The sequence below is a fragment of the Salmo trutta genome, chromosome 12, assembly GCF_901001165.1.
Source record: "Salmo trutta chromosome 12, fSalTru1.1, whole genome shotgun sequence".
Lineage (NCBI taxonomy): Eukaryota > Metazoa > Chordata > Actinopteri > Salmoniformes > Salmonidae > Salmo > Salmo trutta.
The window spans coordinates 3,299,866-3,326,783 of record NC_042968.1 but is presented as its reverse complement, the minus strand read 5'-3'; the positions used below and the strand labels follow the sequence as shown (position 1 = coordinate 3,326,783).

Genomic DNA, 26,918 nt, shown 5'->3' with positions numbered 1-26,918 from the left:
TGCTCCGTCCACAACCGTAAGGCTCTCCAGAGGGTAGTGAGGTCTGCACAACGCATCACCGGGGACAAACCTTTTACCCTCCAGGACACCTACATCACCCGATGGCACAGGAAGGCTAAAAAGATAATCAAGGACAACAACCACACGAGCCACTGCCTGTTCACCCCACTATGATCCAGAAGGCGAGGTCAGTACAGGTGCATCAAAATTACGACCGAGAGACTGAAAAACAGCTTCTATCTCAAGGCCATCAGACAGTTAAACAGCCATCACTAACATTAAGTGGCTGCTGCAAACATACTGACTCAAATCTCTAGCCACTGTAAAAAATTTAAATTGGATGTAATAAATGTATCACTAGTCACTTTAAACAATGCCACTTCATATAATGTTTACATACCCTACATTACTCATCTCATATGAATCATCTACTGCATCTTGCCTATGCCGCACGGCCATTGCTCATCCATATACATATACATATTCTTATTCATTCCTTTACACTTGTGTGTATAAGGTAGTTGTTGTGAAATTGTTAGATTACTTGTTAGATATTACTGCACAGTCAAAACTAGAAGCACAAGCATTTCGCTACACTTGCATTAACATCTGCTAACCATGTGTATGTGACCAATAAACATTTGATTTGATGTGATTTGATTTTAGTAGTAGCAGGGGTTACTAAGGTAACATTGTTGGGATATTATCTTCTAAGGGCATTGATGTTGAAATGGATATACAGTGCTGAGTTACCTCAAGATGAGGTAAAGTTGATTAAGGCCACCGCACGTGTATATCAGGTGGCTATGGAGGAAGCAACGGATGGGGAGCAAAATTAAAATGACATGGCTTGGGAACACCTCTTGGAGCCTGTGGCCGGACTAGGGAAGACTGGGTGAAAGCATGAGGAGGTTTTTTAGGGCCTTCATTTGTGTGGAACCCAGGAGAGTCAGGTGAGAGAGAATGGGAAGTGTCATGTTATCAAACTTTGTTTTTTCTTTGCATATATAATTATGCATAGCTTAAAACATTATTAATACTGTTATATTTTTTGTTTATTTTTGCTTTTCAAGTCTTGTGCTATCACTCTATTAGGAACCAGAAGCTAAAATGGAGAAAGCCAAAAGCTCCAGCTGAAATGTCATGCTGTTGTTTGACGAGAGATGGAAATAAGTGTGCATAGTGTGATTATAGAACAGAGGCCATAAGTCTTGGATTTGTAAACATAATCATCAACTGTGAATGTTAATCATGTTTTATTTTCTGTTCAGGTTTTATTATCATTGTTTGTTCATTTCTAAGTAATTTCCAAGTTTATATAATGTTGAACAGCATTGAGTTAAATGTTCAAAAGGGGGGACTGTTGGGTTCTGACTTCTAAACTTGAAATATTGTTAATCATCAGATATCCTATGGAAATGAGGACTGCCACAGTCTGGATTGTACACCAGAAGTTAATGGTTCACATCACATGCTTTACTCCAAGACATACAATCATTAAATATTAGCATGATAATCCCATATTTATTTTGGAGACCCATTTTTGCGTCTCAATAATAAAGTTGACATCTTCATTTTCCCAGTAATGTGCTCTGATCTAACAAAACGACGGGGTGAGGGGGAGAAAAGGGGAATCTTCCCAAAAGCAGTTTGAAATACCATCCTTTAACAAGAACAATTATGATTAATAATGGCAATTGCAATCATTAAGAGTTAAAGAGATACTACCACAACATTAAATGTGCCATTTTGGGGGGGATACTTAGAAAGTTACCCGACTAAGGTTACATAATTCATTATTATTATTATTTTATGCATACTGGACCCTATTCCAACTAAACTACTGAAAGAGCTGCTTTCTGTGCTTGGCCCTCCTATGTTGAACATAATAAACGGCTCTCTATCCACCGGATGTGTACCAAACTCACTAAAAGTGGCAGTAATAAAGCCTCTCTTGAAAAAGCCAAACCTTGACCCAGAAAATATAAAAAACTATCAGCCTATATCGAATCTCCCATTCCTCTCAAAAAAACATTAAAAAGCTGTTGCTCAGCAACTCACTGCCTTCCTGAAGACAAACGACGTATACAAAATGCTTCAGTCTGGTTTTAGACCCCATCATAGCACTGAGACTGCACTTGTGAAGGTGGTAAATTACCTTTTAATGGCGTCAGACTGAGGCTCTGCATCTGTCCTCGTGCTCCTAGACCTTAGTGCTGCTTTTGATACCATCGATCACCACATTCTTTTGGAGAGATTGGAAACCCAAATTGGTCTACACGGACACGTTCTGGTCTGGTTTAGATCTTATCTGTCGGAAAGATATCAGTTTGTCTCTGTGGATGGTTTGTCTTCTGACAAATCAACTGTACATTTCGGTGTTCCTCAAGGTTCCGTTTTAGGACCACTATTGTTTTCACTACATATTTTACCTCTTGGGGATGTGATTCGAAAACATAATGTTAACTTTCACTGCTATGCGGATGACAAACAGCTGTACATTTCGATGAAACCCCAAAATTGCCCTCCCTGGAAGCCTGTGTTTCAGACATAAGGAAGCGGATGGCTGCAAAATTTCTACTTTTAAACTCGAACAAAACAGAGGTGCTTGTTCTAGGTCCCAAGAAACAAAGAGATCTTCTGTTGAATCTGACAATTAATCTTGATTGTTGAAGATATCCCTCAAGTGGTGTGGGGGCTGTGCTTTGGCAAAGTGGGGTTATATCCTGTATGTTTGGCCCTGTCCGGGGGTATCATCGTGTCACAGTGTCTCCTGACCCCTCCTGTCTCAGCCTCCAGTATTTATGCTGCAGTAGTTTATGTGTTGGCGGGCTAGGGACAGTCTGTTATCTGGAGTTTTTCTCCTGTCTTATCTGGTGTCCTGTGTGAATTTAAGTATGCTCTCTCTAATTCTTTCTTTCTCTCTCTCGGAGGACCTGAGCCCTAGGACCATGCCTCAGGACTACCTGGCATGATGACTCCTTGCTGTCCCCAGTCCACCTGGCCGTGCTGCTGCTCCAGTTTCAACTGTTCTGCCTGCGACTATGGAACTCTGACCTATTCACTGGACGTGCTACCTGTCCCAGACCTACTGTTTTCAACTCTCTAGAGACAGCAGGAGCGGTAGAGATACTCTCAATGACCGGCTATGAAAAGCCAACTGACATTTACTCCTGAGGTGCTGACCTGTTGCACCCTCAACAACTACTGTGATTATTATTATTTGACCATGCTGGTCATTTATGAACATTTGAACATCTTGGCCATGTTCTGTTATAATCTCCACCCGGCACAGCCAGAAGAGGACTGGCCACCCCTCATATTCTGGTTCTTCTCTAGGTTTCTTCCTAGGTTTTGGCCTTTCTAGGGAGTTTTTCCTAGCCACCGTGCTTCTACACCTGCATTGCTTGCTGTTTGGGGTTTTAGGCTGGGTTTCTGTACAGCACTTTGACATATCAGCTGATGTAAAGAAGGGCTATATAAATACATTTGATTTGATTATAGATGTGTTTGTGGAAATATCGCTGTAGGTTAACGACAGTCATACAGTTAGATACTGGCAGCAGGCTTACTTAATGTTAAATATCTCTAATAGTACGTGGAATTCTTCCCCTATCAAAAATATGTGTGAACACATTGTACACAGGGATGTAGACTACTAAAATATAGGAAAGGTAAAAACCTGGCTTCTGCTTTATACTAAAGTACACAAGGGTATTATTAGGAGGTCAGTATCACTGAGCTCAAGATCTCTCTTTTGGTAAGCAAATGAGAATACGTTTTCAATAACTTACAGTGCCTTCAAAAAGTATTCACACCCCTTGACTTTTTCAAAATGTTGTTGTGTTACAGCATGAATTTAAAATGGATTAAGTTGAGATTTTGTGTCACTGGCCTACACACAATACCCCATAATGTCAAAGTGGAATTATGTTTGTAGAAATTTTTACAAATTAATAAAAAATGAAAAGCTGAAATGTCTTGAGTCGATAAGTATTCAACCCCTTTGTTATGGCAAGCCTAAATCAGTTCAGGAGTAAACATTTGCTTAACAATAGCATAGTAAGTTGCATGGACTTACTATTTGTGCAATAATAGTGTGGAACATTATTTTTGAATGACTACCTCATCTCCCACTCATACAATTATCTCCAAGGTCCCTCAAGTGAGCAGTGAATTTCAAACACAAATTCAACCACAAAGACCAGGGAGATTTGAATATCCCTTTGAGAATTGTCACGCCCTGACCTGAGAGAGCCGTTTTTCTCTGTTTGGTTAGGTCAGGGTGCGACATGGGGTGGGAATTCTATGTGTTACATTTCTATGTTGTCTTTTTCTTTGATTGGCCTGGTATGGTTTCCAATCAGGGACAGCTGTCTATCGTTGTCTCTGATTGGGAATCATACTTAGGCAGCCCTTTTTCCCATCTTCAGTTGTGGGATCTTGTCGTGGTGTTGCATGTGTTTGCACGCCTAGCTTTTCGTTCGCTGTATTGTTTATTGTTTTTGCTGGTTCACATTGGAAATAAATATGATGAACCCAACTCACGCTGCGCCTTGGTCCACTCCTTCATCTAACGACGAACATCACAGAAGATCCCACCACAAAAGGACCAAGCAGCGTGCCCAGGAGGAGCAGGGATCCTGGGCCCGGGAAAGGAGAGAGTGGAGGACGTCCTGGACCTGGGAGGAGGTAATGGCAGGGGACAAGACCCTGCCATGGAAGCAGGTGGAGACAGCGAGAGAGGAACGGCAATGTTACGAGGAACTAGCACGGCAACGACGGAAGCACGAGAGGCACCCCGCCAAAAAAAATGGGGGGGGGGGGGGGACACGGGGAGATTGGCAGAGTCAGGGTGGAGGCCTGAGCCAACTCCCCGTGCTTACCGTTGGGAGTGTATGAACAGTCAGGCACTGTGTTATGCGGTGATGCACACCGTATCTCCGGTGCGCATTCATAGCCTGGTGCGCTCTGTGCCTGCGCCCCGCATTTGCCAGACTAAACTGAGCGTTCAGCCAGGAAGGATTGTGCCTGCTCAGCGCTCCTGGTCTCCAGTATGCCTCCTCGGTCCAGGATATCCTGCGCCGGATCTACGCACTGTGTTGCCAATGCGCCTGCACAGCCCAGTTCGTCCTGTGCCAGCGCTCCGCCCTTGCGGGCTAAAGTAAGCGTCCAGCCAGGACGGGTTGTGTCAGCCCTAAGCTCTAGACCTCCAGTGTGCCTCCACAGCCCAGTATATCCTGTGCCTCCTCCTCGCACTCGCCCTGAGGTGCGTGTTACCAGTCTGGCGCCACCTGTGCCAGCCCCACGCATCAGGCCTCCAGTGCGCCTTCCCAGTCCAGATCTTCCGGTGACGTCCCCCAGTCCGAAGCCTCCAGGGACATTCCCCAGTCCGGTGAGACCTGTTCCGGCTCCACGTAAGAAGCCTCCAGTGATGATCCATGGCCCGGAGCCTGTAGTGATGATCCATGGCACGGAGCCTCCAGTGATAATCCATGGCCCGGAGCCACTAGTGATAATCCATGGCAAGAAGCCTGTAGGGATGATCCATGGCCCGGAGCCTGTAGGGATGATCCATGGCATGAAGCCTGCAGCGACGGTCCCCGGTCCGGAACCTCCTGAGACGGCCTGCGGTCCGGCGGTTCGCGGTCCGGAACCTCCGGCGGCGGTCCGCGGTCCGGAACCTCCGGCGGCGGTCCGCGGTCCGGTTCATCCGGCGGCGGTCCGCGGTCTGGTTCCTCTGGCGACACAAAAGCGGAGGGATCAGCGGGCGGAGTGGGGGCTATGCCCCGAACCGGAGCCGCCACCATGAGTAGATGCCCACCCGGACCCTCCCCTATAGGTTCAGGTTTGCGGCCGGGAGTCCGCACTTTTGGGGGGGTACTGTCACGTCCTGACCTGAGAGAGCCGTTTTTCTCTGTTTGGTTAGGTCAGGGTGCGACATGGGGTGGGAATTCTATGTGTTACATTTCTATGTTGTCTTTTTCTTTGATTGGCCTGGTATGGTTTCCAATCAGGGGCAGCTGTCTATCGTTGTCTCTGATTGGGAATCATACTTAGGCAGCCCTTTTTCCCATCTTCAGTTGTGGGATCTTGTCGTGGTGTTGCATGTGTTTGCACGCCTAGCTTTTCGTTCAATGTATTGTTTATTGTTTTTGCTGGTTCACATTGGAAATAAATATGATGAACCCAACTCCCGCTGCACCTTGGTCCACTTCTTCATCTAACGACGAACATCACAATAATGGTGAAGTTATTAATTACACTATGGATGGACCAGGTCTCTCTTGAAAAAGAGGTGTTATCTCAATGAGAAAAAACTGTATAAATAAAGGTTAAATAGAAAATGTTTTATAAAAAAACAAACATTTAGTTCTTGTTTATTGGGTTATTAAACAACAAATTGACTGATGTCGGTTTACATGGTTATCAAAACACCACGCCATGGTAAACCTACACGAAACACAGCCCTTATTTTAAGTGTTTCTACAAAATGTATGTTGGAAAAACGATTGGAACCATTTCCCTGTTTGACGGCTAGGTTTTATGGGTGTTATCACACCTCCACTGTGGGGCTCTATGGTGACTTTAAAACAGTTACAGAGCTTAATGGCTGTAATAGATCAACAACATTGTAGTTACTCCACAATACTAACCTAAATGACAGAGCTAAAAGAACGAAGCCTGTACAGAAATGCATCCTGTTTGCAATAAGGCACTAAAGTAAAACATTTGGCAAAGAAATGAACTTTATGTCCTGAATACAACGCGTTATGTTTGGGGCAAATCCAACACAACACATCACTGAGTACCACTTCATATTTTCAAACATGGTGGTGGCTGCATCATGTTATGGGTATACTTGTCATCGGAATAGGCCTCCCAAGGTGCACAATGGTCAAAGGCACTGCATTGCAGTGCTATAGGCGTCACTACAGACCAGGGTTCGATTCCGGGCTGTATCACAAATGACCGTGATCGGGAGTCCCATAGGGCGGCGCACAATCATCACTCTCTAGCGACTCCTTGAGGTGGGCCGGGCGCCTGCAGGCTGACCTCGGTCGTCAGGTGAACAGTGTTTCCTATGACACAATGGTGCGGCTGGCTTCTGAGTTAAGCAGGCGGGTGTTAAGAAGCGCGTTTGACGGGTCATGTTTCAGAGGACGCATGACTCGACCTTCACATTCCGAGCCTGTTGGGGAGTTGAAGCGATGAGAAAATATCAACATTGGGGAGAAAAATTGGCTAAAACGGAATAGAGTTAAGCAGAGGAAAAATCCTAGAGGATTGAAAATTGTCTTGAAAATCTACAGCAACACTTGAAAACGGCTGTCTTGCAATGATCAACAACAAACTTAACAGAGATTGAAGAATTTTTGAAAGAATGTGCAGATATTGTACAATCCAGGTGTGCAAAGCTCTTAGAGACTTACCCACTGCCAAAGGTGATTCTAACATTTATTGATTTGGAGGTGTGAATACTTACGCAAATGAGATATTTCTGTATTTAATGTTCAATAAATGTGCAAACATTTCAAAACACATGATTTAACTTTGTGTAGATGAGTGACAAAAACAATCTACTTAATCCATTTTGAATTCAGGCAGTAACACAACAAAATGTAGAATAAGTCAAGGGGTATGAACTTTCTAAAGGCACTGTACCTGGTTAAATAAAGGCTAAATAAATGCTAAATAACTAAATAAACTTAGCAGAAAAGAGTAAGCACATGAAAACTTTGTAAGTAGGAACTGGGTGTCTACTATCAGGTGGACCCTTTTGGTGATCGGGCAGAAAGTGGCCTTTCCTTGAGCTTAATTGTTTTTTGATTGGCGCATCAATAATGACTTCAACAGAAATAGAATATGCGTTTGCTAGAACATTCTCCGATTGGTAGTCACAAACAGATGACAGAGATGAACTTGAGTAATACTTGTAAGGTTGCAGCATAGGAAGGATACTGATCTCGTTATCGCGCTGAGTCAACATTTCCCTCAGCTTGGTCAGGTCTGCAGGCTGGAGCTGGGGGCTGTCTTTTTGGTCGGGGACTACCACAGGTGGGGGAGGGCTTGGGTGGTCGCCTCCCCCGTTTCCAATAGACAACCTCTCTCGTATCATTACCTGTAGAAGGGGACACATATAACAAAGACACTAAATTTACCCCCCCTCTAAAAATGAATTGTGCACCACCCAACATCAACACAACCACATTACACAGTTCAATAAAATGCAATACACATTTCACAATCCAATCACAAATGTAAATTCAACCCGCAAACTCGACCCTAAGGTACACTACCATTCAAAAGTTTTGGGTCACTTAGAAATGTCCTTGTAATTGAAAGAAAAACACATTTTTTGTCCATTAAAATAACATCAAATTGATCAGAAATACAGTGTAGACATTGTTAATGTTGTAAATGACTACTGTAGCTGGAAACGGCAGATTTTTTATGGAATATCAACATAGGCGTACAGAGACCCATTATCAGAAACCATCACTCCTGTGTTCCAATGGCACATTGTGTTAGCTAATCCAAGTTTATAATTTTAAAAGGCTAATTGATCATTAGAAAACCCTTTTTCAATTATAGTAGCACAGCTGAAAATGGCTGTGCTGATTAAAGAAGCAATAAAACTGGCCTTCTTTATACTAGTTGAGTATCTGGAGCATCAACATTTGTGGGTATGATTATAGGCTCAAAATGGCCAGAAACAAAGAACTTTCTTCTGAAACTCATCAGTCTATTCTTGTTCTGAGAAATGAAGGCTATTCCAGGCAAAAAAATGCCAAGAAACTGAAGATCTCGTACAACGCTGTGTACTACTCCCTTCACAGAACAGCGCAAACGGTCTCTAACCAGAATAGAAAGAGGAGTGGGAGGACCCGGTTCCCAAATGAGCAAGAGGACAAGTACATCAGAGTGTCTAGTTTGAGAAACAGACGCCTCACAAGTCCTCAACTGGCAGCTTCATTAAATAGTAACCGCAAAACACCAGTCTCAACGTCAACAGTGAAGCGGCGACTCCGGGATGCTGGCCTTCTAGGCAGAGTTGCAAAGAAAAAGCCATATCTCAGACTGGCCAATAAAAATAAAAGATTAAGATGGGCAAAAGAACACAGACACTGGCCAATAAAAATAAAAGATTAAGATGGGCAAAAGAACACAGACACTGGTTCAGAGGAACTGTCTGTGTTCTTTTGCCCATCTTAATCTTTTATTTTTATTGGCCAGTCTGAGATATGGCTTTTTCTTTGCAACTCTGCCTAGAAGGACAGCATCCCGTAGTCGCCTCTTCACTGTTGACGTTGAGACTGGTGTTTTGCAGGTACTATTTAATGAAGCTGCCAGTTGAGGACTTTTGAGGCATCGGTTTCTCAAACTAGACACTCTAATGTACTTTCATGTGCCTTAATATCAAACTTGTATGTCATCTGTAAAATACAAATAAAATTGTTAAATTATGAGCCTAGTTGGTTTAGCAAAGTCAGCGACCTTCCCGCTAGCCATGATTGGCTGATATAATGAGTGGGCTGCACATGCCGAGAGATGAGTTTTGATTGGTCTGCGGTGTTGCATCTTGTGTCAATAAAATGAGCTGCTCGTAACGCGTAGATAATCCATTCTACTGCAGTTTTTTTTAAAGATACAATGTTAGCCATAGATGACTGCAAATATGTTGCTACTGCTCTCAATAACATTGCTGCCATGAATTTATCAGGCGCTCTCGACAAAGGTGAGTGGGAAAAAGTTGGGATGGACTACTTTCTGGAGGACGATCGTGCCATGCTGACTCTCTCTGCCTCTGAAAATGAATCAGACGATGAGGAAATCCCTGATTTAGGTAAAAACATTTTGATTGAAGAAGACATTGTAGAGTCTTCTGATGACAGTGATGGAGAAGAAACGGTGACAATCAACAGTGTTGTTGTCACGGAAGTAGTTGACCGAGTTTTGAAATCAGTGGAATGTCTGGTAGAAGCAATCAGACACAGAACGTCTTATTTAATAAAAGGGATTGCAGTCTGCCGTGAAGCTTTCATCCATGTATACGGGTAAGAATCTAACATTGAACCTACTAACTTTAGCTAGCTATGACAATTGGTTTGTATTGCTAGTTAAAAGTTGCTGTTAGCTAGCCAGCTGGAGTTTGAAGGCTGGCTCGCTAAAGTTACACTATGGATTGGGATTTTAGTAAATTGTTTAGCTAGCTAACATTAACGTTACATGTCTAAACAAAATACCCCAAATTAAAGTTTGCTGTTAGCTAGCTAATGTTAGCGGAGGTTAGATAGCTGGCTTGCTAGCTAACATTAACTTGCATGTATGAAGTGTGTATAACGTTAGTATCTGGAATTTGTCTTTCAGCATCAGTAGAACACGCCTGACTCTCCTCCACCAGTCATAAAGAAGAATGGTCTAACGCCTCCCATCAAAAAGAGATCTGGCCGAAGCAAGCACAGGTCACACCTGAAGCATGAGAACTTGCTGCGAGTGGTGAACTTCATCAACAACTATGCAAAGGATAATGCAATAGTATTAATAGGACACAAACACTGTGGTTGAAAGCTGATGCCATCCCATGTGACAAAAGCAGCAGTGTGGGGTCTCTACAAGGTATCTATGACAACACTTGGTACGTAAAGCATAAACACATTTGGATTATTTAATTGACCTCCAACATGATTGTCACTACTTTTATTGATCTCACATTTTTTCTGTATTTTCCAGAGGTACGTGTAGTTGGGCTGTTTTCCTTCAGGAATCTGTGGAGAAAATTGCTGCCCCACATCTCAAGCACTAAGCCGAAGACAGACCTGTGCTGGCAGTGCCAGAGGAACAACTATCAGGTCTTCAGATCTGCCAGAAGCTGTTAAGTCAGCAAAGCTGAAGAAGCAAGAGCAGCATCTCCTGCTTGTTCAGAGTGAGTGGTCTGTCTACCAGAAGATGTTTGCTGACTATGTATACACTACCGGTCAAAGGTTTTAGAACACCTACTAATTCAAAGGTTTTTCTTTATTTTTACTATTTTCTACATCAAAACTATGGCATACCACATATGGATTCACGTAGTAACCAAACAAGTGTTAAACAAATCAAAATATATTTTATATTTGAGATTCTTTAAATAGCCATACGCTGACCACTTGTTGGCTGCTTTTCCTTCTTTCTGCATTCCGACTCATCCCAAACCATCTCAATTTGGTTGAGGTCGGGGGATTGTGGAGGCCAGGTCATCTGATGCAGCACTCCATCACTCTCCTTCTTGGTCAAATAGCCCTTACACAGCCTTGAGGTGTGTTGGGTCATTGTCCTGTTGAAAAAAAAATGATAGTCCCACTAAGCCCAAACTAGATGGGATGGCGTATCGCTGCAGAATGCTGTGGTAGCCATGCTGGTTAAGTGTGCCTTGAATTCTAAATAAGTCACTGACAGTGTCACCAGCAAAGCACCCCCACACCATAACACCTCCTCCTCCATGCTTTATGGTGGGAAATACAGATGCAGAGATCATCGGTTCACCCACACCGCGTCTCACAAACACACGGCGGTTGTAACCAATAATCTCAAATTTGGACTCATCAGAACAAAGGACAAATTTCCACTGGTCTAATGTCCATTGCTCGTGTTTCTTGGCCCAAGCATGTCTCTTATTATTATTGGTGTCCTTTAGTAGTGGTTTCTTTGCAGCAATTTGACCATGAAGGCCTGATTCACATAGTCTCATCTGAACAGTTGATGTTGAGATGTGTCTGTTACTTGAACTCTGTGAAGCATTTATTTGGGCTGCAATTTCTGAGGCTGGAAACTCTAATTGACTTATCCTCTGCAGCAGAGGTAACTCTGGGTTGTCCTGTCCTGTTGCGGTCCTCATGAGAGCCAGTTTCATCATAGCGCTTGATGGATTTTGCAACTGCACTTGAAGAAATGTTCAAAGTTTTCAAATGTTCCGTATTGACTGACCTTCATGTCTTAAAGTAATGATGGCTGTCGTTTAACTTTGCTTATTTGAGCTGTTATTGCCATAATATGGACATGGTCTTTTACCAAATGTTGTTCTGTATGTTCTGTATACCCCCCTACCTTGTCACAACACAACTGATTGGCTGAAATGCATGAAGAAGGAAATAAATTCCACAAACTAACTTTGATGAAGGCACACCTGTTAATTCCGGGTGACTACCTCATGAAGAATGCCAAGAGTGTGCAAAACTGTCATCAACACTATTTGAAGAATCTCAAGTATGAAATTTATTTTGACTTGTTTAACACTATTTTGGTAACTACATAATTCCATATGTGTTATTTCATAGTTTTGTCTTCACTATTATTCTACAATGTAGAAAATAGGAAAAAAAAGAAAAACCCTTGAATAAGTATGTGTTCAAATACATTTCACTGAGCAGTATAAAGACAGATTGACAGGGGTGAGACAATTAATTGTAATTTATCTTAATGTTCTTTTGTTGTTTGCAGGTGCACTATCCTTCGGACCCTTTTAACTCCTCGCAAGTGTGCCTTCTTTGGTGTCTGCTGTGAAGGAATTCCACAACAAGTCAACTTCTTCATTGATGAAGGCATGTCATCCAGCAAAGGCAGCAGCGTAGTCATCAACTACATGCGCCATTTCTTCACCAGCTACGGAGTTGGGGAAACACATGTGGACCTGAATTGTGATAACTGCAGTGGGTCTGGTATTGTGCCTGGCGGACCATGCACAAGCTCAACCGCACTCTGGACCTTCACTTCCTGATCACAGGCCACACCAAGTTCGCCCCCGACTGGTGCTTTGGCCTCATCAAGCAGCCTTCAGAAAGACCAGAGTGAACACTTTGTCTGAGATTGCTGGTGTTGTGAAGGACAGCACTGTGACAGGGGTCAACATCCCACAGCTGGTTGGACTGGAGGATGGTATGGTGCTGGTGGAAAGCTATGGCTAGCAACAACACCTCACAAGCAGTGCCAGCACTTCAGGTGCTGACAACAACACCTGACACGCAGTACCAGCACTTCAGGTGAAAGTCATTTTCATTGCATTGTATGAGGTTATTCTTTTTATCGAAACTTGGGTGGTGAATTGATGTTGTGCAAGGTTGTAATGTCTACACATTTTTTGTTGTTGTTATTTCCTGTTTTACAACTTCGATTCTCTGGAGCCTGGTGTTGTTGTTACCAAGGAGCGTTCAGACTCAGTCGGGACCAGGCTTCAGCTGCTGCATAACGCTGACATCCTTCCTCCCATAGATGGTCTGCCTGTACAAGCACCACCTTGACTGGACACAGCTAGACAAACGTATCTTTTTGAGAAGATCAGGGAGTTTTGCAACGAAGAGGCTATGGACATCACATGCCCTGCACCAAAGTCAAGGGCAGGACAGAAACAGACTCTCCGAATATAGATTCCCTTGTTCATGCGTGGTTCGGACAGACCAGTCATCAGCACTATCTGCAGTCCCTCTATTCAAATGACTCTCTCCTAACACACACGCCATACATTGCTGCTACTATCATTTTTTCATCCTTTTGCTCAGCCACTTTACCCCTGATTGTATGCTACCAATTACCTCGTCTATCACTATCGTTATTGATATTGTTTGTGTACATACTGTATCTTTTATTTATATTGACACTATTTCTGATATTGCTACTATGCAAGTAACCATTGGCTGTACCGTTTACACCTTCTATAGAGACCCATCCACTTAGCAAGACTTAGAAAAATATTGATATATAAAATGAATATTTATGTGTGTGGTCGTAACATGATTTTGTGACATACCACACAGACTCACTAAACACAAATGCTTTGTTTGTAAATTATGAATGTTGGAGTGTGCCCCTGGCTATCGTCAATAAACAAAACAAAAAAAAATTGGGCTGTCTGGTTTAAGGAATTTGACATGATTTATACTTTTACTTTTGATACTTATCAATTCCATTTACTTTTGATACTAAAGAATTTTAAAAACCAAACACTTTTAGACTTTTACTACAGTAGTATTTTACTGGGTGACATACTTTTACTTCAGTCATTTTCTATTAAGGTATCTTTACATCTGAACACATTCTGTTTACCTGGAATTTTTCCTTATTAGTCTTAATCTTTACTACATTACTCACTGTTTAGCACATGACTTCACATGTGAATCCTTAAAGAGATGGGTGGGGCTGGCTTAAGAGGGTGTGAACAATGCTGAACGGGTGTAGACAAAGGAGAGCTCCCAGGCCCTTTTCTCAAAAGTGAGTTCACAAGTTTATCAACTTTCAAAGCAGAATTACTTTCCCATTGTTCCTCAAAAATGCAGTGTATGATATGCCATTTTGTAGCTCTCAGTCTCTACTTTTTACAGATGTAAAAAACCTATTTTCATATTTTGCTACATAAGACCGAATCCCGGTGGTGAGTCACATTTTAAAGGCCCTTCTCTTGGCATCAGAAGGCCATTTTTGCAGTTTTAAATCTAATGTCTTGCAATTCTATACATTTTGCAATAGGATAGAGAGAAAATGTTACAATTTTAATGCTTAAATTAATGTGCATTTATGTTAAAAACAAAAATTTGGGGGGAATACAAGAATTCAGTTGAGAAAATGCATAATTGATGGAGTACTGTGGATACCAATATACCTGTGCCTCCCAGGCCCATGTTGGGTGAAGAACATAAATTGTGGATGAATAATATTCCAAAGTAGATTTTGTATTTGTTTTAGATCTGGCCGCAGACCCCCTGCACTACCCTACTTTGGGAACCACTGCTCTAAACATTAAAGCAGGAATCCGCAGGTTGTGGGTGTGTAAGGGAGTGCGTAACTGGCATTAGGGAAGTCAGGCACAGGAGAGCAAAACTTGGTAATCAACGGAGCAGTTTTATTCATAAAACCACCGGTAACTAGAACCAAAAACAAATGGGTACAAAACCCGTCGCACACCAGAGAAAACGTGCACATGCCCTTACAATAAACAATTCCGCACAAAGACATGGGGGGAACAGAGGGATAAATACACAACATGTAATGAGGGAAATTGAGACCAGGTGTGTGAGACGACAAGACAAAACAAATGGAAAAGAAAAGTGGATCGATGATGGCTAGAAGACCGGAGACGCCGACCGCAGAGTGCCGCCCGAACAAGGAGAGGAACCGACTTCGGTGGAAGTCGTGACAGTACCCCGCACCCCCCCGCGCGCCGACACCGGCCTTGGGGACGACCCGGAGGGCGAGGCGCAGTGTGATCCGGACTGAGACGGTGGAACTCCTGTAGCATTGAAGGGTCCAACACGTCCTCGACCGGAACCCAGCACCTCTCCTCCGGACCGTACCCCTCCCACTCCACGAGGTACTGAAGGCCCCTCGCTTGACGCCTCGAATCCAGTATGGAGCGAACGGAGTACGCAGTCACTGACTTCCTCCCTAAAGGCTGTCACATCGTCGTTGGTGAAAAGGTGTACAACCGCCATGTCATCATAAAACGCAACAATATCGTTGGAGTCGTGCGGAAGTACAGGAATGGACTAAGCACGCACCCCTGAGGGGCCCCTGTGATGAGGGTCAACATGGTGGATGTATTGTTGCCTACACTCACCACCTGGGTTCGGCCAAAAAGGAAGTTCAGGATCCAGTTGCAGGAGGAGGTGTTCAGTCCCAGGGTCCCAAGCTTAGTGATGAGCTTGAAGGACACTATGCTGTTGAACGCTGAGCTGGAGTCAATGAACAACTTTCTCACATAGGTGTTCACCTTATGCAGGTGTGAGAGGGCAGTACGGAGTGCAATAGAGATTGCGTCATCTGTGCATCTGTTGGGGCGGTATGCGAATTGATTGGGTCCAGGGTGTCTGGGATGATGGTGTTGATCAAATGAAACTTTATTTGTCACGTGCTGAATATAACAGTGCAGTTCAAATAAACTAAAGTAAAAAATAATACAAAGTAACACAAAAAAATAACAATAATGTGGCTATATACAAGGGGTACCGGTACCGATTCAATGTGGGGGGTTACAGGTACTCAAGGTAATTTGTTCATGTTGGTAGGGGTAAAGTGACTACGCATTGATAATAAACAGTGAGTAGCAGCAGTGTAAAAACAAATGTAAAATAGTCAGGGTGGTCATTTGATTAATTGTTCAGCAGTCTTATGGCTTGGGGGTAGAAGCTGTTAAGGAGCCTTTTGGTCCTAGACTTGGTGCGCCAATACCGTTTGCCGTGCAGTAACAGAGAGAACACTCTATGACTTGGGTGACTGGAGTCTTTCACAATGTTTTGGGCTTTCCTCTGACACCGCCTAGTATATAGGTCCTGGATGGCAGGAAGCTTGGCCGTACGCACAACCCTCTGTAGCGCTTTACGGTCAGATGCCAAGCAGTTGCCATACCAGGCGGTGATGATGCTCTCAACTGTGGAGCTGAATAACTTTTTGAGGATCTAGGGACTATGCCAAATCCTTTCAGTCTCCTGAGGGGGAAAGGTGTTCTTGGGCCCTCTTCAAGACTGTCTTGGTGTGTTTGGATCATGATAGTTTGTTGGTGATGTGGACACCAAGGAACTTGAAACTCTCGACCCGCTCCACTACAGCCCAGTCAATGTTAATGGGTCCTGTAAGCCCGCATTTTCCAGTAGTCCACAATCAGATCCTTTGTCTTGCTCACATTGAGGGAGAGGTTGTTGTCCTGGCACCACACTGCCAGGTCTCTGACCTCCACCTTATAGGCTGTCTCGTCGTTGTCGGTGATCAGGCCTACCACAGTTGTGTCGTCAGCAAACTTAATGATGGTGTTGGAGTTGTGTTTAGCCACGCCGTTATGGGTGAACAGGGAGTACAGGAGGGGACTAAGCACGCACCCCCGAGGGGCCCCAGTGTTGAGGATCAATATGGCAGACGTATTGTTGCCTACCCTTACCATCTGGGGGCGGCACGTCAGGAAGTCCAGGATCCAGTTGCAGAGGGAGGTGTTTAGTCCCATGGTCCTTAGCTTAGTGATGAGCTTTGAGGGCACGATGGTGCTGAAAGCTGAGCTGTAGTCAATGAACAGCATTTTCACATTGGTGTTCCTTTTGTCCAGGTGGGAAAGGGCAGTGTGGAGTGCGATTCAGATTGTGTCATCTGTGGATCTGTTGGGGCGGTATGCGAATTGGAGTGGGTCTAGGGTATCTGGGACGACGCTGTTGATGTGAGCCATGACCAGCCCTTCATGGCTACCGACGTGAGTGCTACGGGGAGGTAATCAAATCAAATCAAATGTATTTATATAGCCCTTCTTACATCAGCTTATATCTCAAAGTGCTGTACAGAAACCCAGCCTAAAACCCCAAACAGCAAGTAATGCAGATGTAGAAGGAAAATCATTTAGGCAGGTTACCTTCGCCTCCTTGGGAACAGGGTCCATGGCTGTCTGCTTGAAACATGACGTCTGGCCCCACGGCTTTGTCAATGTTGACCTGTTTAATGGTCTTGCTCACATCGACTACCGAGAGCGTTATCACACAGTAGTCTGGACAGCTGGTGCTCTCATGCATACTTCAGTGTTGCTTGCCTCGAAGCGAGCATAAAAAGGCATTTAGCCTGTCTGGTAGGCTCGTGTCACTGGGCAGCTCATGGCTGGGTTTCCGGATTTGTGTCCCGCTCCTTGAAAGCGGCAGCTCTAACCTTTAGCTCGATGCAGATGTTGCCTGTAATCCATGGCTTCTGGTTGGGATATGAACGTACGGTCACTGTTGGGATGACGTCGTCAATGCACTTATTGATGAAGCCAGTGACTGTGGTGGTATACTCCTCAATGGCATTGGATGAATCCCGGAACATATTCCAGTCTGTGCTAGCTAAACAGCCCCTTAGCATAGCATCCGCATCATCTGACCACTTCCGAATTGAGCAAGTCACTGGTACTTCCTGCTTTAGTTTTTGCTTGTAAGCAGGAATCAGGATAGAATTATGGTCAGATTTGCCAAATGGAGGGTGAGGGAGAGCTTTGTATGCATCTCTGTGTGGAGTAAAGTTTTTTTCCTCTGGTTGCATATGTTTCATGCTGGTAGAAATGAGGTAAAACAGATTTAAGTTTGCCTGCATTAAAGTCCCCGGCCACTAGGAGCGCTACTTCTGGATGAGCATTTTCTTGTTTGCTTAATACCTCGAGACTTCTTTAATATTAGACATCGCGCACCAGCTGTTATTGACAAATAAAACACACACCCCCGCCCCTTGTCTTACCAGACGTAGCTTCTCTGTCCTGCCGATGCATGGAAAAAAACGGCAGATCTATTTTATCCGTGTCGTCGTTCAGCCACGACTCGGTGAAACATAAGCTATTACAGTTTTTAATGTCTTGTTGGTAGGATAATCTTGATCGTATATCATCCATTTTGTTTTCCAATGAATGCACGTTGGCCAATAGAATGGACGGTAGTTGAAGTTTACTCCTACGAATTCTCAGAAGGAAACCCGACCTCCACCTCCTTTTTCTCTGTATTTTCTTCACGCAAATGATGGGGATTTAAGCTCGTTCCCAAGAAAGCAGTATATCCTTCGCGTTGGACTTGTTAAAGAAAAAATATTTGTCTCGTTCAAGTTGAGTATTCGCTGTTCTGATGTTCAGAAGTTATTTTTGGTCATAAGAGATGGTAGTAGCAACATAATGTACAAAATAAGTAAAAAAATTAAAGTTACAAACAACGCAAAAAAACTAACAAAATAGCACAGTTAGTTAGGAGTCTGTAAAATGTCAGCCATCCCCTCCGGCGCCATTCTATTCTAAGACCAGCCTTTGAAAGAATTGAATGTCTACAGATGTGAGTGTTATGGGGCTACAGTTATTTAGACAGGTTACCTTGACATTCTTGGGCACAGGGACTATGGTGGTCTGCATGAAACATGTGGCTATTACAGACAGGGTCAGGGAAAAGTTTAAATTGTCAGGTGAACTCACTTGCCATCTTGTCCTGGGGACATGTGAATGTTAACATGTCTTACTCACATCGGTTACAGAGAGCGAGATCATACAGTCGTCTGGAACAGCTGGTGTTTTCATGCATGTTTCAGTGTTGTTTGACTCGAAGCGAGCATAGAAGGCATTTAGCTCGTCTGGTTGGCTCGCGTCACTGGGCAGCTCTTGGCTGGGTTTCCCTTTGTAATCCGTGATAGTTTGTAAGCCTTGTCACATCTGACGAGCGTCAGAGCCGGCGTAGTAGGATTCGATCTTAGTCCTGAATTGATGATTTTCTCGTTTAATGGCTTGTCTGAGGACGTATTGGGACTTCTTATAAACTTCAGGATTAGTGTACAGCTTCTTGAAAGTGGCAGCCCTAAACTTTAGCTCAATGCAGATATTGCTGTAATCCATGGTTTATGGTTGGGATATGTAAGTACGGTCAATGTGGGGACGACGTAGTAGATGCAGTTATTAATGAAGCTGGTGACTGATGTGGTAAACAAGTCAAGGAATCCCGGAACATATTCCAGTCTGTGCTAGCGAAACCGTCCTGTAACTTAGCATCCACTTCATCGGACCACTTCTATTTCGAGTGTGTCACTGGTACTTTCCGTTTTAGTTTTTGCTTGAAAGCAGGAATCAGGAGGATATCTATGGTCAGATTTACCAAAGGGAGGGCGAGGGAGAGCCTTGTTTGCATTTCTGTGTGTGGAGTAAAGGTGATCCAGAGTTTTGTTGCCACTGCTTTGTATTTGTATTTATTGGGGATCTCCATTAGCTGCTGGATTTGGGGATTGTGAAGAGAAATCAGGTGCCATGTATTGTAGGGTCTTCATAGGTGTGGTACTAGTTTAAACAGACAGCTCTGTGCATTCAGCTTGTCAACACGTCTTACAAAAACAAGTAGTGATGAAGTCAATCTCTCCTCCACTTTGAGCCATGAGAGATTGATATGCATATTATTAATGTTAGCTCTCCATGTACAGTTGAAGTGGGAAGTTTACATACACTTAGGTTGGAGTCATTGAAACTCGTTTTTCAACCACTCCACAAATGTTTTGTTAACAAACTATAGTTTTGGCAATTCGGTTAGGACATCTACTTCGTGCAAAACACAATACATTTTTCTAACAATTGTTTACAGACAGTTATTTCACTTAGAATTCACTGTATCTCAATTCCAGGGGGTCAGAAGTTTACATACACTAAGTTGACTGCCTTTAAACAGCTTGGAAATTTCCAGAAAATTATGTCATGGCTTTAGAAGGTTCTGATGGGCTAATTGACATCATTTGAGTCAATTGGAGGTGTACCTGTGGATGTATTTCAAGGCCTACCTTCAAACTCAGTGCCTCTTTGCTTGACATCATGGGAAAATCAAAAGAAATCAGCCAAGACCCCGCAAAAATTGTAGACCTCCACAAGTCTGGTTCATCCTTGGGAGCAATTTCCAAACGCCTGAAGGTACCACGTTGATCAGTATAAACACCATGGCACCACGCAGCCGTCATACCGCTCAGGAAGAAGATACGTTCTGTCTCCTAGAGATGAACGTACTTTGGTGCGAAAAGTGCAAATCAATCCCAGAACAACAGCAAAGGACCTTGTGAAGATGCTAGAGGAAACAGGTACAAAAGTATCTATATCCACAGTAAAACGAGTCCTATATTGATATAACCTGAAAGGCTGCTCAGCAAGGAAGAAGCCACTGTTCCAAAACCGCCATAAAAAAGCCAGACTACGGTTTACAACTGCACATGGGGTCAAAGATTGTACTTTTTGGAGAAATATCCTCTGGTCTGATGAAACAAAAATAGAACTGTTTGGCTATAATGACCATTGTTATGTTTGGAGGATAAAGGGGGAGGCTTGCAAGCCGAAGAACACCATCCCAACCATGAAGCACGGGGGTGGCAGCACAGTGTTGTGGGGGTGCTTTGCTGCAGGAGAGACTGATGCACCTCACAAAATAGATGGCATCATGAGGGAGGACAATTATGTGGATATATTGAAGCAACATCTCAAGAATCTGTCAGGATGTTAAAGCTTGGTCGCAAATGGGTCTCCAGATGGACAATGATCACAAGCATACTTCCAAAGTTGTGGCAAAATGACTTAAGGACAACAAAGTCAAGTTATTGGAGTGGCCATCACAAAGCCCTGACCTCAATCCTATAGAAAATGTGTGGGCAGAACTGAAAAAGTGTGTGCGAGCAAGAAAGCCTACAAACCTGACTCAGTTACACCAGCTCTGTCACGACGAATGGGCCCAAATTCACCCAATTTATTGTGGGAAGCTTGTGGAAGAATATCTGAAACGTTTGACCCAAGTTAAACAATTTAAAGCAATGCTACCAGATACTAATTGAGTGTATGTAAACTTCTGATCCACTGGGAATGTGATGAAAGAAATAAAAGCTGAAATAAATCATTCTCTCTACTATTATTCTGACATTTCATATTCTGACAATAAATTGGTGATACTATCTGACCTAACACAGGGAATTTTTACTAGGATTAAATGTCAGGAATTGTGAAAAACTGAGTTCAAATGTATTTGAGAAATCGGCGCCGACAGAGATGGCCGTCTCGCTTCGCGTTCTCAGGAAACTATGCAGTATTTTGTTTTTTTTATGTATTATTTCTTACATTGTTACCCCAGGAAATCGAAAGTTTTTCACATACAGCCGGGAGGAACAATTGGATATAAGAACAATGTCAAATTACCAACATCACGACCAGGAATACGACTTCCCGAAGCGGATCCTCTGTTTGGTCCACCACCCAGGACAATGGATCGGATCCCAGCCGGTGACCCAAAACAACGGCGTCGCAGGAGGGGCAGAAGAAGCGGTCTTCTGGTCAGGCACCGTAGACGGGCACTTCGCGCACCGCTCCCGAGTTTACTACTTGCCAACGTCCAGTCTCTTGACAACAAGGTATACGAAATCCGAGCAAGGGATGCCTTCCAGAGAGAAATTAGAGATTGTAACGTTCTTTGTTTAACTCACTCGAGACACGCTATCGGAGTCGGTACAGCCACCTGTTTTCTTCACGCATCGTGCTGACAGAAACAAACATCTCTCTGGTAAGAAGAAGGGAGGGACAATAACATTTATGAATACGCTGATTCGGTGAGCGAGTTAACTAGCGAGTGCATCGGTGATGTTGTACCCACAGCAACTATTAAAACCTTCCCCAACCAGAAACCGTGGATTAATGGCAGCATTCGTGCAAAACTGAAAGCGCGAACCACTGCTTTTAATCAGGGCAAGGCGACCGGAAACATGACCGAATACAAACAGTGTAGCTATTCCCTCCGCAAGGCAATCAAACAAGCTAAGTGTCAGTATAGAGACAAAGTAGAGTCGAAATTCAACGGCTCAGACACGAGAGCTATGTGGCAGGGTCTACAGTCAATTACGGACTACAAAAAGAAAACCAGCACTGTCGCGGACCACGATGTCCTGCTCCCAAACAAACTAAACAACTTCTTTGCTCGCTTTGAGGACAATACTGTGCCAACGACATGACCCGCTACCAAAACCTGCGGGCTCTCCTTCACCGCAGCCAATGTGAATAAAGCATTTAAACGTGTTAACCCTCGCAAGGCTGCCGGCCCAGACGGCATCCCTAGCCGCGTCCTCAGAGGATGCACAGACCAGCTGGCTGGTGTGTTTAAGGACATATTCAATCAATCCTTATCCCAGTCTGCTGTTCCCACATGCTTCAAGAGGGCCACCATTGTTCCTGTTACCAAGAAAGCTAAGGTAACTGAGCTAAATGACTATCGCCCCGTAGCACTCACCTCCGTCATCATGAAGTGCTTTGAGAGACTAGTCAAGGATCATATCACCTCCACCCTACCTAACACCCTAGACCCAATCCAATTTGCTTACCGCCCCAATAGGTCCACAGACAACGCAATCGCAATCACACTGCACACTGTCCTAACCCATCTGGACAAGAGGAATACCTATGTAAGAATGCTGTTCAGCGACTACACCAGCATTTAACACCATAGTACCCTCCAAACTCGTCATTAAGCTCGAGACCCTGGGTCTCGACCCCGCCCTGTGCAACTGGGTCCTGGAGTTCCTGATGGGCAAGGGTGCATTCTCAGCCCTCTCCTGTACTCCCTGTTCACCCATGACTGCGTGGCCATGCACGCCTCCAACTCAATCATCAAGTTTGCAGACGGCACTACAATGGTAGGCTTGATTACCAACAACAACGAGACGGCCTACAGGGAGGAGGTGAGGGCCCTCGGAGTGTGGTGTCAGGAAAATAACCTCACACTCAACGTCAACAAAACAAAGGAGATGATCGTGGACTTCAGGAAACAGCAGAGGGAGCACCCCCCTATCCACATCGACAGGACAGGAGTGGAGAAGGTGTAACGTTTTAAGTTCCTCGGCGTACACATCACGGACAAACTGAAATGGTCCAACCACACAGACAGCATGGTGAAGAAGGCGCAACAGCGCCTCTTCAACCTCAGGAGGCTGGAAAAATTTGGCTTGTCACCAAAAACACTCACAAACTTTTACACACAGATGCACAATTGAGAGCATCCTGTCGGGCTGTATCACCGCCTGGTACGGCAACTGCTCCACCCACAACCGTAAGGCTCTCCACAGGTTAGTGAGGTCTGCACAACGCATCACCGGGGGCAAACTACCTGCTCTCCAGGACACCTACACCACCCGATGTCACAGGAAGGCCAAAAAGATCATCAAGGACAACAACCACCTGAGCCACTGCCTGTTCACCCCGCTATCATCTAGAAGGCGAGGTCAGTACAGGTGCATCAAAGCTGGGAACGAGAGGCTGAAGAACAACTTCTATCTCAAGGCCATCATACAGTCAAACAGCCATCACTAACATTGAGTGGCTGCTGCCAACATACTGATTCATCTCTAGCCACTTCAATAATTAAACATTGGATGTAATAAATGTATCCCTAGTCACTTTAAACTATGCCACTTTATATAATGTTTACATACCCTTTACTACTCATGTATATACTGTACTCTATACCATCTACTGCATCTTGCCTAGGCCGTTCGGCCATCGCTCATCCATATATATTTTTATGTACATATTCTTATTCATTCCTTTACACTTGTGTGTATCAGGTAGTTGTTGTGAAATTGTTAGATTACTTGTTAGATATTACTGCATGGTCGGAACTAGAAGCACAAGCATTTTGCTACACTCGCATTAACATCTGCTAACCGTGTGTATGTGACAAATACAATTTTATTTTATTTTATTTGGCTAAGGTGTATGTAAACTTCCAACTTAAACTGTACATTTAAGGGCCAGCCGTGCTGCCCTGTGCTGAGCAAATTGTAATTTCCTAAATCCCTCTTTGTGGTACCTGACCACACGACTGGACAGTAGTCCAGCTGCGACAAAACTAGGGCCTGTAGGACCTGCCTTGTTGATAGTGTTGTTAAGAAGGCAGAGCAGTGCTTTATTATGGACAGACTTCTCCCCATTTTAGCTACTGTTGTATCAACATGTTTTGACTATGACAGTTTACAATCCAGGATTACTCCAAGCAGTTTAGTCACCTAGACTTGCTCAATTTCCACATGATTTCTTACAATTATTAGTTGAGGTTTAGGGTTTAGAGAATGATTTGCCCCAAATACAATGAGTTTACTTTTGGAAATATTTAGGATGAACTTATTCCTTGCCACCCACTCTGAAACGAACTGCAGCTCTTTGTTCAGTGTTGCAGTCATTTCAGTCCCTGTAGTAGCTGACGTGTATCGTGTTGAGTCATCCACATACATATACACAGTGGCATGTCGTTAGTAAAGATTTAAAAAAGTAAGGGAAATAGACAGCTACCCTGGGGAATTCCTGATTCTACCTGGATTATGTTGGAGAGGATTCTATTAAAGAACACCCTCTGTGTTCTGTTAGACAGGTAACTCTTTATCCACAACATAGCCGGGGGTGTACAGCCATAACAAATACGTTTTTCCAGCAGCAGACTATGATCGATAATGTCAAAAGCTGTACTGAAGTCTAACAAAACAGCCCCCCCAATCTTTTATCAATTTCTCTCAGCCAACCATCAGTCATTTGTGTAAGTGCTGTGCTTGTTGAATGTCCTTCTCTATAAGCATGCTGAAAATCTGTTGTCAATATGTTTACTGTAAAATAGCATTTCATCAGGCCAAAAGTTTACTAAGGGTTGGTAACAAGCTGATTGGTACGCTATTTGAGTCAGTAAAGAGGGCTTTACTATTCTTGGGTAGTGGAATGACATTTGCTTAGTGGAATGACTTTTGTAGGCCTGAGGGCACACACTTTCTAGTAGGCTTTGATTGAAGATATGGCAAATAGTGGTGGCAAAAATGTCCGCTATTATCCTCAGTAATTTTCCATCCAAGTTGTCAGACCCTAGTGATTCAGTTTAGTCACCTGCATTCTCAATTCACGGTACTTTTGCCAGTCAGTTGCTACCAGACTTATTTGCTATACCTTTTGCCTCATCTCTCTCAACCATACAATTTTTCAATTCCTCATAGATCCAAGGGGATTTAATAGTTTTTACAGTCATTTTCTTAATGGGTGCATGCTTATCAGTAACTGGAATAAGCAATTTCCTAAATGTGTTGTCAAGTGCAGCGTTTGGTTACTCCTCATTACACACGACAGACTAGGGCTGTGGCGGTCCTAAACTTTTGTCAGCCGGTGATTGTCAAGCAAATAACTGCCGGTCGCACGGTAATTGACCATTAATTAACATAAACACATTTAGAATCTCCTGGCTTCCACGCATAGCGTACAAGCCCTTGATGTAGACCTTTGGAAAATCTACATTTAAAAAAGTCTAATAAATCCATTTAATATAGCCTAAAACATCACAATAAATCCATTATTTATTTTAGATAGGTTTTGCTTAGAATTCTGTGGCATTATTCTATATTATTTTATAGTATGATTTAAGAATGGGCTGAATATAATAATTATAATTCCCTTCTCCCGGCTACGCGTGTGGAAGCACCTCTCACTCACATGGCTCTCCGGGATCGGGTCTTTCTCACAGGCTACAAGTGAAGACAGACACAAATGCGTGCGTCCTTATCCAATTCCGAGGCGCATATTGAAGATATTGGAAGAACTGTCCACATTTACTTTCATCAGCCAACAAGATGAGTAGGCCTAACAAACCGCAAAAGCACTTACCTATGTCTACTATCCCTCATAGTACAAATGTTGACCTATTGTATTCGGGACAGTTGTGGGATGCGATAGATCACAAATTAATACAACCACTAGCATTATAAGCGCAGCAATGCGCACACAGCAGTAGGCTATAAGCGCGAATGTTCTATTAGCATGTAACGCCCTGGCCATAGAGAGGGGTTTTTGTTCTTTATATTGGTTAGGCCAGGGTGTTACATTGGGTGGGCGTTCTATGTTCATTTTTCTATGTTTTTGTATTTCTTTGTTTTGGGCCGTGTGTGGCTCCCAATCAGGCACAGCTGTAGTTCGTTGTTGCTGATTGGGAGTCACACATAAGTAGCCTGTTTTTCCTTTGCATTTTTGTGGGTGATTGTTTCTGTCTAGTGTTTTCTGTGTAGAGTTAATCCTGACAGGACTGTTTTGCTGTCGTCTTTTGTTTATTTTTGTAGTGTTCTCTTTTTCATTAAAACTCTAATGATGAACACATCCTCCGCTGCACCTTGGTCTCCTACTTTCACCGACGACGGCCCTTACATAGCAGGAAAACACCATTCTCAAAAGTGACCACAAGTGTGATTGTGCATGTAATGCTTTTATTATGAAGGTGCATTATGATAGTGAAAATCATCTTACCCAAGCTTGAAACTCACGAGCTGCTTATGTATGCCATTTCGGCTCTACACCCATTGTAAAGCATATTAACGTGCTTCATTTTAAGAAGTTATTTGGCCACTTTAGTTGTGATACAAACCTTATCTAAATCTATAGGCCTACGGGTTAGGCT

General features: G+C 43.5%; 1 protein-coding gene across 2 annotated transcripts in view; it reads right to left on the bottom strand.

Annotated features, from left to right (window-relative positions):
- Positions 1-26,918, bottom strand: part of kif6 (kinesin family member 6) — a 261,943-nt gene that overhangs the window by 112,054 nt on the left and 122,971 nt on the right. For both annotated transcript variants that reach the window (XM_029766851.1, XM_029766852.1), the window contains one exon: positions 7,963-8,122. In XM_029766851.1, coding sequence (XP_029622711.1) covers positions 7,963-8,122 — 160 coding nt within the window. The remainder of the gene's footprint in view (positions 1-7,962; positions 8,123-26,918) is intronic.